Source organism: Quercus lobata, chromosome 12 (genome assembly GCF_001633185.2).
Source record: "Quercus lobata isolate SW786 chromosome 12, ValleyOak3.0 Primary Assembly, whole genome shotgun sequence".
Classification (NCBI taxonomy): domain Eukaryota; kingdom Viridiplantae; phylum Streptophyta; class Magnoliopsida; order Fagales; family Fagaceae; genus Quercus; species Quercus lobata.
The window spans coordinates 17868062-17882469 of record NC_044915.1 but is presented as its reverse complement, the minus strand read 5'-3'; the positions used below and the strand labels follow the sequence as shown (position 1 = coordinate 17882469).

The 14408-nt window shown below is 38.5% G+C and overlaps 1 protein-coding gene across 2 annotated transcripts; it reads right to left on the bottom strand.

Moving 5' to 3' along the window:
• Nucleotides 1-170: 170 nt before the first annotated feature.
• On the bottom strand, nt 171-2809 carry LOC115969971 (elicitor-responsive protein 3). Of its 2 annotated transcripts, none has more exons than XM_031089614.1 (5): nt 2602-2809; nt 1856-1921; nt 1532-1658; nt 652-766; nt 171-430 (listed from the first exon to the last, which is right to left on the bottom strand). In XM_031089614.1, exons 1-5 carry the CDS (start codon nt 2666-2668, stop codon nt 356-358), a joined length of 450 nt encoding a protein of 149 aa, XP_030945474.1. In that variant the 5' UTR covers nt 2669-2809; the 3' UTR covers nt 171-355. The 2 variants fall into 2 exon arrangements, with proteins under 2 accessions (XP_030945474.1, XP_030945473.1); XM_031089613.1 differs by lacking the exon at nt 2602-2809 and adding an exon at nt 2308-2512.
• Nucleotides 2810-14408: the final 11599 nt, after the last annotated feature.

Sequence of the window (14408 nt, the reverse complement as noted above, 5' to 3'; positions counted from 1 at the left end):
AATAAGTTAACTTTATGCTAAATCTGCTCTACTTTACTCTACTCACCTTCCCTCTCCCTTAATCTAAACGGACCATTAGTTTGAGAAGATCCAAATCTAGGACTATTCCATCCCCATCCCCTACCAGCATAAGCATATTAATTCAACTTGATTTGACAAAATTAGTGCAATCACAAAACACGGCAACATAATGGTTAATCACATAGTTCAAACCAAATAACTTACTCAATCCCACCATGATAGAAAACGTTCTTGAATTACAACACATTAATAAGGGAAAGGGAAAACTGAAATCAATTGAACAGCATCTATTTATTTCAATCCCCAGATCATAAAGCTGCTAAATAAGACTTGATCAGTCTGTATATGCAGACTGTTTCCATCCACCGTAGGTTTCCTCTTCCACACGGAACTCCCGGTCATGACGTTCCTATAATGAACAGGCAATCAAAGCTTCGATTAGCTTGTTAATATTATTATCATCATGCTTTTACGTTTAAGTTAAGAAAATTTTTAGTATACATTGTACTAACAATGTGAATATTACATTGTAAACTAAACAAATGTGCACAATATTGTATACATTTGCAAAAAGAAAACAGTCCTACAGGGCACCTGTGATCAATTAAACTATAAAAAACAGAGGATTACCTCAGGAGTGAAAGTGAGGCCCACCCTAATCTCTCCACGAAACTCTTGGTCCTTAACTACATTGTATGCTGTTGGAGGGAGGCTTCCTTCCAAAAACAACGGCTCTAGTGGAACGCTGCAAGGATCATAAAGCAAATAATATTTGGTTCTGAAGTGTTTTTCAAGAAAACCCATTTAATATCATCAAAATATCATAACAATGTCAAATTTTGATGATCAATGCTTCTGTCTATATCTCCATTTTCACCTACTATGTGGGCAGCAGTTAGTATCTATGCTCCAAAACAAAATTTGGTTCTTTCTAACTCTAAAACAAAGGAGCCTGAATATATCCAATCTACTTCTCAGTGCTACAAGCATTTTTTTTTTTTTTTTTGGCACGGTGATGCATTCAGATGTTCCCGAAATATTTTTATTTTTATTTTTTGCACAAGATTGATGAGTCCACTGCAGTCTTCTGTAACTTGAAGAATTTCTTACCTATTTTTTCTAGCACTTGCTAAACCAACAGTATTTAGAATTTAAGGAATTGCTCACATTATATATTGCCTGTGATTACGTTGATACAAACACAAACTACTAACTTTATTCATTCAAAACCTATTTAAAATCAAATGCAGTGACTTTTGAGTAATATCCAGGGTCAATACTAACCAAGTTTTCCTAGGGGATGCAACTCTCTGTTTTCCTATTTAAAATCAAGTTTTCCTAGGTCAATATTAATTTAATTAATACATAAATATTAAAAAAAAAAAAATGCACCATTTTAGTTCTTGCCCAACCCCAAAGTGTTTAGTGTCAGCCCTGGTAAGTACAAGAGGGAGAGCAGAACATATCACAAACTTAGATCAAAGAAAATTCTGCAGATTGGGATACTCACGTTGCTTCTCCTACAATATCGTCTGCAGAACCAGTATCACTGTCCATTATTTTCAGTGTGAGTTCTGAAGCACCATCCGAAATGGTAAAGACAAAACTCTCGTTCCACTCTGGCTGTGTCCCTTTTCCTGCACAAATCATATGTCAAAAACAGAGAGGATTACCTAGCCCATCTTCTCTATAATAAAAGAACATGAACATAACATCTGATTCTGTAAACATATCACTACAGGAATTTTTTTTGGGTAGAAATTATGTCCAGTATCTGTTCCATCAAGATGAAATGTAGACATATAAAAATCAGAGCTAAATAGAGAGAGCTTACCTGATGCGACACTGCTTTTTTGCTCCTGACTGCGGCAAATGAGAATGACATAAGGATCCATGTCATCTGCCCATATTCATTTGAAGTTTTAAACCTCATCAATTCAAACAGGAACCCACTCATTGAAAAAAAACAAACAAACAGGAAAACCAAGAAACAATTATGGCTATTGGCAAGCATATTTTAATTAGGTATGATGAGCTATATTCATCAGGATATTTGGATTGGTTTGATTGTCCGATCATGATAACTTACGTAAAGAAATTATTTCACACAAACATCATTTACAATGCTACATTTTCTTTAATTTCCTCCAGTTTCTTAGCTACCAAACAGAGCCCCAGATCTTAAAGAAGACAATATATCAAAAGGGTCCAATCCAAACCGATCAAAATTGAATATTCAAAAGAGAAAACGATGGGAAATTGAGAATTGAGAAGAAAAAAACATACTGAGAAAGTCGGTGTTTTCAAGTCCCTTAGCACTAACAAGAAGAACTTCAATTGTCCCTCGAGGCATTTCTGGAAATCGAAAAGGACAGATTCCAAAAACAGAAAAGAGATCAAAAGATTTGAGGAATAATTCTTGGATCTCTTTCTCGATCGTTTTCTTTCTGGGAACCTTTTAGTTTTACGAGGAACACGAACAAAAAAAAGACAAATAAGGGTCCAATCCAAACCGATCAAAATTGAATATTCAAAAGAGAAAACGATGGGAAATTGAGAATTGAGAAGAAAAAAACATACTGAGAAAGTCGGTGTTTTCAAGTCCCTTAGCACTAACAAGAAGAACTTCAATTGTCCCTCGAGGCATTTCTGGAAATCGAAAAGGACAGATTCCAAAAACAGAAAAGAGATCAAAAGATTTGAGGAATAATTCTTGGATCTCTTTCTCGATCGTTTTCTTTCTGGGAACCTTTTAGTTTTACGAGGAACACGAACAAAAAAAAGACAAAAATGGTATTTATGTACAGTACATGTGCGCAGCAAAACGGTCCGAGTAAAACCGGATCGGACAAGGCCCCGGGTTCATAGCCGAGGAATTAGGACGCGGTTTCTTTCATCCGCGTTAAAGTTGAAAAGCGATGGACGGTGGGGATGAGCACATGTTTGGATTGTGGGAGCCACAAGCCACAAGCGCAGGAAATGTTGTAATCGACAACTGATTGTGGAGCCACATGTTGTCCATGTGGGTCGCGTATGGTAATCACCCTAAAAAAATATTGAACACTCTACCTTAAAGATTAGAATAATTTTGGTTAAGCAAAAATAAGAGTAATGCTATATTTTTAATATTTTTAAAATAATTTTACAATAAATTATTAGTAGTAAGTTGTTATTAATTTTAATTTGGATAATTCTCTAAAAATAATTATGGCCTTCCAAACATAATTTTTAACCCCTTAAACAAAAAAGAAACTGCCTTAAATAACAACAATAAAATTAGCCAATAACAACAAAAATAATTCAAACAACAAGAAGTGAAAAATTATTCAACATAAAGCCTGTTCAAAAATAAATAATTAAATAAATAAATATTTCTAATTATTCAAGTTTGTTACTTGTTCAAACCATTACTTAAAAATAATCTATAATTTCATTTTTCCTTAAAAAATGGTATTAAAAGATAACATTGTGACTACTCTTAAAAAATTCCAAGAGTCTATTGTTGAGTTTTCCAAAAAAAAAAAAACTATGGAGGACTTTAATCCAATTTTTAGTTCCCCAACCCCCCCCCCCCCCCCCCCCAAAAAAAAAAAAAAAAAAAACTATGGAGGATTTTAGTTTTGTAAATATGAAAATTATTGTGTGGGTAGGATTGATTACGATTACTCAAATAAAAATTTAATTAGGGAGGGTTTGAAAGAATTTTTTGCAATGATGGATACTCAATCTTGCTTGTCCAAAAAACACTACAGGTGATTTTTTTAAAAATAAAAAAATAAAAAGCTTACTCTAACTTAATTTAAGTGTGTTTTTGTGTGAAACTTTTTTTTAAAAACTTGAATCTTGCCTCTTTCCCTACAAAAACTCGTACTTGTACTTAAAAATTATTATTTTCATCATTTTAAAATAATAATGTTCTGTTAAAAAAAATTTCTATAATTTGTTACTGGTTAACTTTTCGTGAGATGGATTTTCTTAGAACAAGACAGCAAGGCTGCAAAGGGGGGAATCTTCATACGGAAATGGGCTTGAGAGCAGATTGGGGTTTTCATTTTTGGGTGAGGATGAAAAAATTATAGAAATAGGAATAAATTAAAGAGGGCACTCAAAAAGCCCATCTCCGAAGCAGGCCGGCCTAAAACCTTGATGAGCTACAAAAGCTCTAAACTCTAAAGCAGTCGTCAGACTCATTACCAAAGCCCGCAACCTAATGAATTGTCATCCTTTAATTTTTTAGAAAACTAACGCAATATCCGTGCTGTACATGGATTAAACAAAAAATCATAACGTAAGTTTTTTGTTTTTTGTTTTTTTGTTTTTTTTTTTTTGAGGGTGATCATAACGTAAGTTAATGAAAATAGTTTAGTAATATAACTAAGAATAAAAATACCTAAAAAAAAAAAAACTAAGATTAAAAATAAAATACATACGAAAAATAATAAAAATGATTAAAAATTTTAAATTAAATGGTTGTATAAAATATCGTGTAAGACAAAATATTTATCAAAATGAAAAATTATAATATAATTATTATTCAAATTTAAATTTAAATAAAATATTGAAACTTCCACTAAATACTTTAAGTAATTAAGTTTTAAGATAAATAATCGTTTCATTTTTTTTTAAGTCGGTACTAGAGCTTCACTTAGAGTTGTTAATGATTTTAATATACTTATAATATATTACTATAACACCCATGACACAAGAAAGAGTGTTAGATGTATCTACGCTAGTTATACCCCAAAGCAACTAGTATAATTACTGTAGGGACACAAAATTCCCCCCCCCCCCCCCCGAGGGTCTCACAATTCTACTTTAGTAATTCACACAGCTTAAATACAAATAAACAACAAGGAATTAACACTCTACAATGGGAAACACAAGCAGCGGAATTCTTTGGCCATTCATGTAGTGATTACAATTACAGATATTAACATAGGAAACTTTTTCGTTCTTGTGACCACATCCTTAGTGTTACTCTCTCTTTCTTTCTATTTTTCTCTCCCTAGGTAGATTTTTCTGATCCCCTTTTACTTTACCTCTCCTCTCCCTTTTATAATTTCAATCCTTGCTCCTATCACCATATCTATCTTGTTGCCTACCAGAGCCTCAGGAATATTTTTCTCAACTTTATCGGATTCCTCCCCTCCCTTATCCTGGAACTCTGACTTTTGGGGGTTGCTGCCACTGTTCAGGCTATCTAACTTGCACTTAATGTGGCAGGGGTGAGGTAAGAACCTCATCACTAATGCGGAGGTAAAGATCTTTAACCTTCTTGTATGTACCTGAACCTTCCCATGGTTCCAAGAATTTTCTGGTAATCACACGTGGTCAAGGTTTTAAAAACCAGTACGGAAAAAGAACCGAAAAAGGAGCTAATTATCGGTTTTCTGGTTGGATTGGGGTCCGACCGATGGTCGAACCGATGACGTCATAAATAATTTAATTAAAATATTAAAGTAATTTTTATTTAAATTTTAAAATTTAATATTTTTAATTAAGAAAATATAAAAATAATAAATAAAAAGTGTTTTTTCCATACCACCTTTCTTTTCTTGTCAGTAATAGTTCACAAAGAATAAACTATTTAGCATTTAAGCTTCATCTTTTAGTTTGTACAAACAATAGTATAACTTTAACTATTTAATTATTCAAGAAAATTTAAATTAAAAAAAAAATAAAAAACTCAAAGTCAGATGACTTGACAAGTCACTGACTTATTACTCCTTTATAAATCCACTTTCCCACTCCACCCCTCCTAGCCACACGTTTACTCTTTCTTTAATTTTTTTTTCTCTAATACACGGTATACACCTCATAAATCTAGCACTCCACTGCGTACACTCCCCACTTTACTTACCATCAAAAGACTATTTTTCCAGTCTTCTATCCTCCACAAAATCCATATCTCCCTCTCTCTCTCTCTCTCTCTCTCTCTCTCTCTCTCTCTCTCAGGAAGTTAGATCTATTGCTTATCTCTACAATATCATCATCTGTTCCTCTCTTCCTCACTGAAGATCTGTATATACCACTCCAAGATGCTAATTTCAACGCCAAGCATGAACATTCAGTCATTTTCTCTCTCTCAAGCATAGCCAATCTTAAGAAAAAAGACTTTATTGCAAAAAAATGTCCTCACCATCAACAGATCTAAGAAAAAAGAGGATTTTTACTGCAAAAAAAGCTCCATTGCAGATCTGTTTTAGCAATATTGCAAAACCGATTCAACCTTTTTGGTTTTCGGTTCTCAGGTTGAACCGGCCGGTTTGCACTATTTACCAGTTTTAAAGCTATTTCCGGTTTTTTGCTATAACCGAACCAACCGGTTCCTGATTGAACGGGTCAAACCGGACGGTCTGGTCCGGTTTTTAAAACCATGCACGTGATCACAGCCAATCTTAAGAAAAAAGACTTTATTGCAAAAAAATGTCCTCACCATCAGCAGATCTAAGAAAAAAGAAGATTTTTACTGCAAAAAAAAGCTCCATTGCAGATCTGTTTCAACAATATTGCAAAACCGGTTCAACCTTTCTGGTTTTCGGTTCTCAGGTTGAACCGGCCGGTTTGCACTATTTACCGATTTTAAAGTTATTTTCGGTTTTTTGCTATAACCGGACCAGATTGAAGGCTGGTTCCTGATTGAACGGGTCGAACCGGCTAGTCTGGTCCGATTTTTAAAACCATGCACGTGGTCCACCCACACCCCATACCTTGGGTAAAGTGGCACTTTACCATCTCCACAGGAACTAATCTTTTGCATCACTCATTTTTTCCGTGATACTTGGGTGATCCAGCTATTCTCTTTTTATGGCCCAATTTTTTCCATGATACACAGGCCAAGCCCAATCCTTTCTCGTGGCCCATTTCATTTTTGGGCTTTAATCTGAACGGGGATCTTTCCACTCCCCACATTAACCCCCCACGATCTCCAGGTCATTATTACTGAAGTGGGGATCATGGTTCAAAAAAAATAAAATAGACCAATCATTAGCTGGCATTTATGAATAGTGGCGGCGTTAGGTAATTAATGCCATGGACATGCAAGAGTTCCGCGCCCCACGATCATTGGCATGCGTCATTAAATGGACAGTTAGAAAAGGACTTCGGAAAACAGAAAAATGAGCAAGAAAAGGAGGGTTTATGTCCGTCCTTTACCCTCCCCTCTCCCTCTATTCTCCCTTGGACCTCTTCTTCACCAACCCACTGCCACAAATTCTTAGAAAAGAAAAATATCTCTACTCTGGGTTTCTCTTCGGCGACCTTCAATGCATTCCTGCTTTCACTTTGTGTTTGTAAGTCCATCTCCTGTAATCTTTTAAGAACTTTGCTTCGTCTCACATACTCTTTTCCTAGTTTTCTCTTTTTGTTCCTTCCCTTGTTATAGAAAATTCCTTCATTTTATTTATTTATTTATTTAAATGGGGAAATTCAAACCTATGGTTGATACTCCTGAGAGTCTTAGAAGAAGGGAGTACAACTTCCTCAAGGATGTTGAGGTTGAGTATTGCCCGGAATCCAAGGCAATACTATCATAGGGAGAGGGCAAAGTGGTGATTCCACTTGTCATTGTAGAGGGGGGAGTGAGGATCCCTATGAGTGATTTGCTTACCAACTTTCTCAGTCACTTCAAGATTTGTCCCGACCAATGTACCCCCAATGTGTTTGGATAGTCAATAGTGAGATACCCTGAACCAAATGCTCGGGTTGAAGCTTACCGAGCACGACATCAACTACATTTATAGCTTTCAGGACAGTGAAACCTCTGGGTACTATTTTAAAATTTGGCACGGGGAAGTGAGACTTATTTCTGGCCTACTAGACTCCGACAAAGAGACTGAGGGGGACTACTTAATCGTCTCGAGGAACTGGTACCCTAGAGGAATCCACTGCCCCACTAGTGCGGGTAAAGCAGGTGGGTTAGCCTAATAGGATCCCCCCCTTTTTTCTATTTTCTACTGCCTCGAACCAGACTTTTCCCGAGTATCTATACTTATTTCATATGTATAACCTTTGCTTGTTTCTTTTTCAAAGGATCACGCTTTCAAGAAGGAAAGGCAGCTAATCAACTCTACAGATCTGAATAGGTTGCTAAGATCCCTGATCTACCCCCACACTGATGGTCAATTGTGTGTGGCCTACCTTATTCTTGGATACACCTCCTTGTACCGTAGTTTCCAAGCTACTGGAAAAACTATCACTCTAAGGCATCCCCTACTTCCTTACATAGACATTTGGTACAAGGGGTATATTCTATCCCTTTCCGAGCGTGTTCACTGAGAAGAAGGGAGGTATCACAGTAACTCCCCTTCTCCTTTCACTCACGAGGATTTAGGAGTGACCACTACCTTTCCTATCCCGGTTGAACACCTTCGCCGCCAATGGAAAAAGAAGACAAGCCATGTTCCAGCTCGTAGCCCCTTTCCACCCCGAGTAGAGCTCAACGTTCAAACTGCCATTCCGTTGGATGATTCTTTTACCAAGATGTTGATTCAAAGGAGTGGGGTCACACTTACACAGCTCCTGGCTACTCCAATTATCCTAAGGACTCAGACTCCTCCAGCCACTGCCCCCACTACCAATGTTCTCAAAACTACCTAAGCTACTCCAATTGCCGCAGTAGCAGCAACTCCTACCCGTGAAACTAGGACTGGAAGGAAACGCCCCTCGAGAGCGGGCCATACTTCAATTGCTCTTAACTCAGAAAACTCCCCCCCCCCTCCCCTTCCCCGACCTTGGGGATGCTCGTGTCAATGTCGCGAGGGCTCCTGCCTATACACACTCCTTCTCAGTGGATGGAGTTCCCCTTCTTGCGACTGACAGGGTCAGACCATGGAGGGATGGTTACGGGGGGAAGGATGCCGAGAGTGTTGGTAAGACTGTCCTGTTGCCCGAGGATATAAAGCATTGGGCTAAATGGGATTATAACTCCCTCATTCTAAATGTGAAAAGAGAAGCCATCATGGTAATGAACTTTTGCCCCTCTTTGATTTTTTACTTTTCTCCACAAGTAGATACTAACTTTATTATATGCTAGGGGTATCAATACTCCATGGTGATTGAGGAGAGGTACCAGGCTGCCAAGGCCAAGGCTGAGGAATTGTGCAATGATAATGGGGATCTTCTCAAGAATATCTCAGATGTCATGAACAAAGTCTTAGAATCAAAGAGGCTACGATCTGAGGCGGAAGAGAACACCAAGACCATCATAGAAAGAGTAGAGACGCTGGAGAAGAAGCTACAAGAAGCCAGGAAGATGCTGGCAGACAAAGATGCTGAGCTGAAAGGCTATAAAGTAGTTGATGATGCTAAGCTCCAGGAAGCCTACTACCAAGGTTAGTATGACTGTATTGCTACTGTTAAACCCGAGGTTCAGCATAAGCTTTCAACCTACTTCTCCAAAGGATGGACTGCTGCCCTGGACAAGTTGCAAGTAAAGGCTTCCTCTTCCCTTAGGGTTGAGAGCAATATACCAATCCCCGAGGAGTTGGTCATCATTCCAAATCCTGAGATCCAAGCAATCATTAATGACGAATCTCCCGTCTGTGAGGTTGAAGGAGCTGGACCTGTTGCATCTCTAGGAAAGGGAACTATCTCTGCAGCTTTATCTTCAACCGAGGAACCTCCGTGTCCTTAATTTTTTCTTTTTTTTAAGTCTTTTTATGTGTCAAGACAATTCTACAATTTTGCCCAGTTTTTGGGGTTTTTGTTTTAATACTTAGCATTTGAAATATGTGCTTGATAATACTTATGCTTCTCTTTCATTCATCCATGTTATACATTTGCATTTCCCAAGTTTATTTAAACATCTAATGGCTATTTTCCATAATTTCTTCCCATAGAGAGAATGTTCTTGCTCTTCATTCACATTTGCAATTTGCTAAATTGTGATAATATTTTATAATTGATTAATAAACCAAATGACAAATTTTTTCAACCACTTACTTGGAATGTTTACCTTAAGATTATTTTCACTTGAGGTTTACGAAAGTTTAGTCTGAGGTAACACCAAGGCTTCACAACGCGGGATTTACATCCAATAAAGCTTTAATTCTGTTGTGTTAGTGACCTTGAGGCTAGGTTAAGGCAGGGAACTTAGCTTAAAATTTACCTAAGGTAAAGACATGGTCTAGCACCGCAGAGTTTTCATTGAAGGAAGTTTTAATTTTGTTTTCTGTTAGTGACCTTGAAGTTTAACTAAGGTAGAAAACTCAGCTTAAAACCTACCCAAGGCAAAGACAGGGTCTAGTACTGTGGGGTTTGTTTCTATAGAAGTTTTAATTTTGCTTTTTGTTAGTGGCCCTGGGGTCTAACTAAGACAGAAAACTCAGTTTAAAATCCACCTGAGGTAAAGACAGGGTCTAGTACTGCGGGGTTTATATTGAAGGAAGTTTTAATTTTGTTTTCTGTTAGTAACCTTGAAGCCTAACTAAGGCAAAAAACTCAGTTTAAAACTTAACCAAGGCAAAAACAGGGTCTAGTACCGCAGGGTTTGTTTCTATGGAAGTTTTAATTTTGCTTTTTGTTAGTGACCCTAGAGTCTAACTAAGGCAAAAAACTCAGTTTAAAACCCACTCGAGGCAAAGACAGGGTCTAGTACCATAGGATTTGTTTCTATGGAAGTTTTAATTTTGCTTTCTGTTAGTGACCCTAGAGTCTAACTAAGGCAGAAAACTCAGTTTAAAACCCATTTGAGGCAAAGACAGGGTCTAGTACCGCAGGGTTTGTTTTTGCGCTCTTAAATTTTCCAACCGTGCCTTTGTAGGACTTGTTACTATTTACTGAACTTTGACAAAATAGCATTATGATTCATACACACCTTACATTATAATCAAAAGTAATACTTCTTCTAATTAAAAACATTCCATGGCCTTGCCATAGGTCTTTCATCCAAATCTTCTAGCCAATAAGCACCAACCCCAGCAATGGATATGATCCTATAAGGCCTCTCCCAAGTCGGGCCTAGCTTTCCCGTAGCTAGATCTCGGGTATTTCCCAAAACTTTCCTCAACACCAATCTCCTGGAATGAATTCCCTATTTTTGATTCCTTTATTGTCTCCTCGACAGATTTTCTATTGATAGTTAGCCAACCTTACCAATGCCACATTTAGGCTTTCTTCTATTAGATCCAGATGCTTGCAGAGTAATAGATCATTTTCTTTCACTTGAAACACGTTAGTCCAAGAAGTAGGGAGCCCAATTTCCACGGGTATTACTACTTCTGCTCCATATGTCATCGAGAAAGGAGTTTCTCCTGTGGAGTGCCGTGGGGTGGTCTAATACGCCCATAGCACACTCAGAAGCTCTTCTATCCATTGACCCTTTGAGTCATCTAGCCTTTTCTTCAGACCATTTACTATGGATTTGTTGGTCACTTTTGCTTGACCATTGCTCTATGGATAAGAAGGAGTAGAATACCTATTGATAATCCCCAATTCTGAGCAATAGCACTGAAAGGCTTTGTTATCAAATTGCAATCCATTATCTGATATAAGGACCCTTGGCACACCAAACCGCGTCACAGTATTCTTCTAACGAACCTCTTCACGTCAGTATCCCTGAAATTGGCAAGTGGGTCTACTTCCACCCACTTGGTGAAATAATCAGTTCCAACCAGGAGCCATCTTCTACTTCTCGTAGCCTTTGGAAAAGTTCCCACTATGTCTAGCCCCCACTAGACAAAAGGCCATAGACTGGATATAGGGTTAAGAGGACCCCCAAGCTAATGAATGCTTGATGCAAACCTTTGACATTGATCGCATTTTTTGGAGTACTCCAATGATTGTCTCTGCATATTTGACCACCAATACCCCGGAGTAAGGGCTCCATGAGCCAGTGATCGACCTCCCGTGTGACTTCCGCATATTCCTTCATGCAACTCATCCAGAAGTATTTCAACTGCCTCGGGATGCATGCATAGCAGGTAGGGCCCTAAATACGATCTCTTATATAACTTCCCTTCCTCGGATACCCAATACTATGGAGACCTACATCTCATCCACTCAGACTTTCTTTCTTATCCTCGGGCAAAATCCCATTTTAGAGATAAGCTATTATTGGATCCATCTAGCTTACAGACGAATGTATGCTCAACACTAAGTTCTTGTCAGAAGGAGTTAGACTAGAGAAAGGTAAAATTTCAACTGTCACCATCCTCGGAAGGGGATCTTCCACTGAAGAAGCTAGAGTAGCCAGAGAGTCTACATGACTGTTATTACGCCTTGAGATATGCAATATCTCTAGTCTCTTGAATTGACATTTTAGCTTCTCGACCTCCCTCAAGTAACTCATCATTCTTTGGTCCTTAGCTTTGAACTTGCCTATGATCTGACTAACAACTAACGACGAATCACAGTACAACTTTACCCAGGTTGCCCCTAGTTGCCTAGACATTTTGAGTCCCGTAAGGAGAGCTTCATACTCTGCCTCAGTGTTGGATGCAGGAAAACCCAGTCTGAATGAATTTTCCAGTCTGATTCCTTCCAGAGAAATAAGTATAATTCCAACTCCTGCTTCTCGGTAGTTCGACGCTCCATCCATATATACCTGCCATATGTCTTCTCGAGGTCCCACTGTCCCACTTCCCTCTATTTGCAAAACTTTGAGTTGCTTAGGTGTGAATTCCGCAACGAAGTTTGCTAAGACTTGCCCTTTGATAGAGGTTCGAGGCCTATACTAAATATTAAAAGCTCCCAAAGAAGCCCCCCACCTAGCTAATCCTCCCCATGAAATCTGACCTTCTGAGCAACGCTTGTAAGGGGTGCTCAGTCAGCACAATTACCGTAAAGGTCTAAAAATAGTGGGATAATCTCCATACAGCATGAATTACTGCCAGCACAGCTTTTTCTAAAGGGAGATACCATGTTTTTGCTTCCACAAGAGTCTTAATGACATAAAAGATTGGCTTTTGCACTCCCTGATCCAATCTCAACAGAACAACACTCATTGCATGATTAGTCACAGCCAAATACATATATAACGTTTCTTCGGGCACTGGCCTTGACAAAATGGGAGCCCGGTCTAGGTACAACTTTAGCTCCTCAAATACCTGCTAGCACTCATCTATCCACTGAAAACCTTTCCATTTCTTCAACAACTGAAAAAAAGGGTTGACATCTATCTGCTAACCACGAAATGAACCAATTAAGAGCCGCGGTCATCCTAGTAAGTCATTGGACCTCTTTAGGGCTCTAAGGTGATTTCAGACTCTACAAGCTACAATATGATCCGGATTAACTTCTATACCCCGATGGGTCACCAAGTAGTCTAGAAATTTTCCCGAGCTGACCCCAAAGGCACACTTTGAGGCATTCAACTTCAAGCGGTGCTTCCGCAATGTCTCAAAGGTTTCCATGAGATCAGTGAGGTGATTCCCCACGGCCTTACTCTTTACTACTATGTCATCAATGTATGCTTCCATATTCCTGCCCAATTACTCTTTAAACATTTTGGTTACCATTCTCTGATAGGTAGATCCTACATTCTTCAACCCAAATGGCATGACTTTATAATGGAAATTACCAATAGGGTTTATAAAAGAAGTTTTCTCCTAGTCCTTAGGGGCCAGAGCTATCTGGTGGTATCCTTGGAAAGCGTTAAGAAAACTCATCCTGGTATGCCTAAATGTTGCGTCAACAAGTTGGTCCATCTTTGGCACTGGAAAAGGATCTTTAGGATATGCCTTGTTTAGGTTTGTGAAGTCTACACATGCTCTCCACTTACTATTCTTTTTCTTTACTACCACCATATTAGCTAGCCACTTAGGATAATAAACCTCCTTGATTGCCCTAGCCTCTTTAAGTTTTTCCACTTCTTCCCTTACTGCTTTAACATGTATATTTGAGGACCTCCGATGTTTTTGTTTCTTTGGTGGACAATGAGGGTCAACATTAAGTCAATGACAAATAAAGTCCAGATCCACCCCAGGTGCTTCATATGGACTCCATGCAAACACATCTAAATTGTTTATTAAAAACAAGATTAATTCAACTTTTTCCAACATAGGAAGATTAGCTCCTACCTGGAAATATTTATTCCCGAGGTCAATATGTATCTTCTCCAGTTGCTCACAGGTATCCTCGGGTAGGGTCTGTAGCTACTACAAGGGCTTTGTTGACCCAAACTCTGCCTCCTGCTTATGCCCCACAGTAGCTATCTGGCATTTTCGAGCCATACATTGGTCTCCGCGTACTTCCACAATGCCCTGCTCAGTTGGAAATTTCACTTTTTGATGGAATGGATCCAAGGACGCCTGAGGATTGCTGTATACGGGGAGTATGAATGCACCACTATAAAGTGGACAATCTCCTCTCGTCCTTCCACCTCCACGGAAGGGCCACCTGCCTCGCTAGCATAACAATGCTCCCATCAAAGGCCACCAAGGGACTAT

Excerpts from the sequence above, each read along its gene's own strand:
- LOC115969971 (XM_031089614.1), bottom strand. The coding sequence starts at position 2,668 with ATGCCTCGAGGGACAATTGAAGTTCTTCTTGTTAGTGCTAAGGGACTT. Across the intron at positions 1,922-2,601 it reads TGAAAACACCGACTTTCTCA|ATGACATGGATCCTTATGTC; the intron begins GTATGTTTTTTT and ends GAATATGGGCAG. Across the intron at positions 767-1,531 it reads GATATTGTAGGAGAAGCAAC|CGTTCCACTAGAGCCGTTGT; the intron begins GTGAGTATCCCA and ends TGATCCTTGCAG.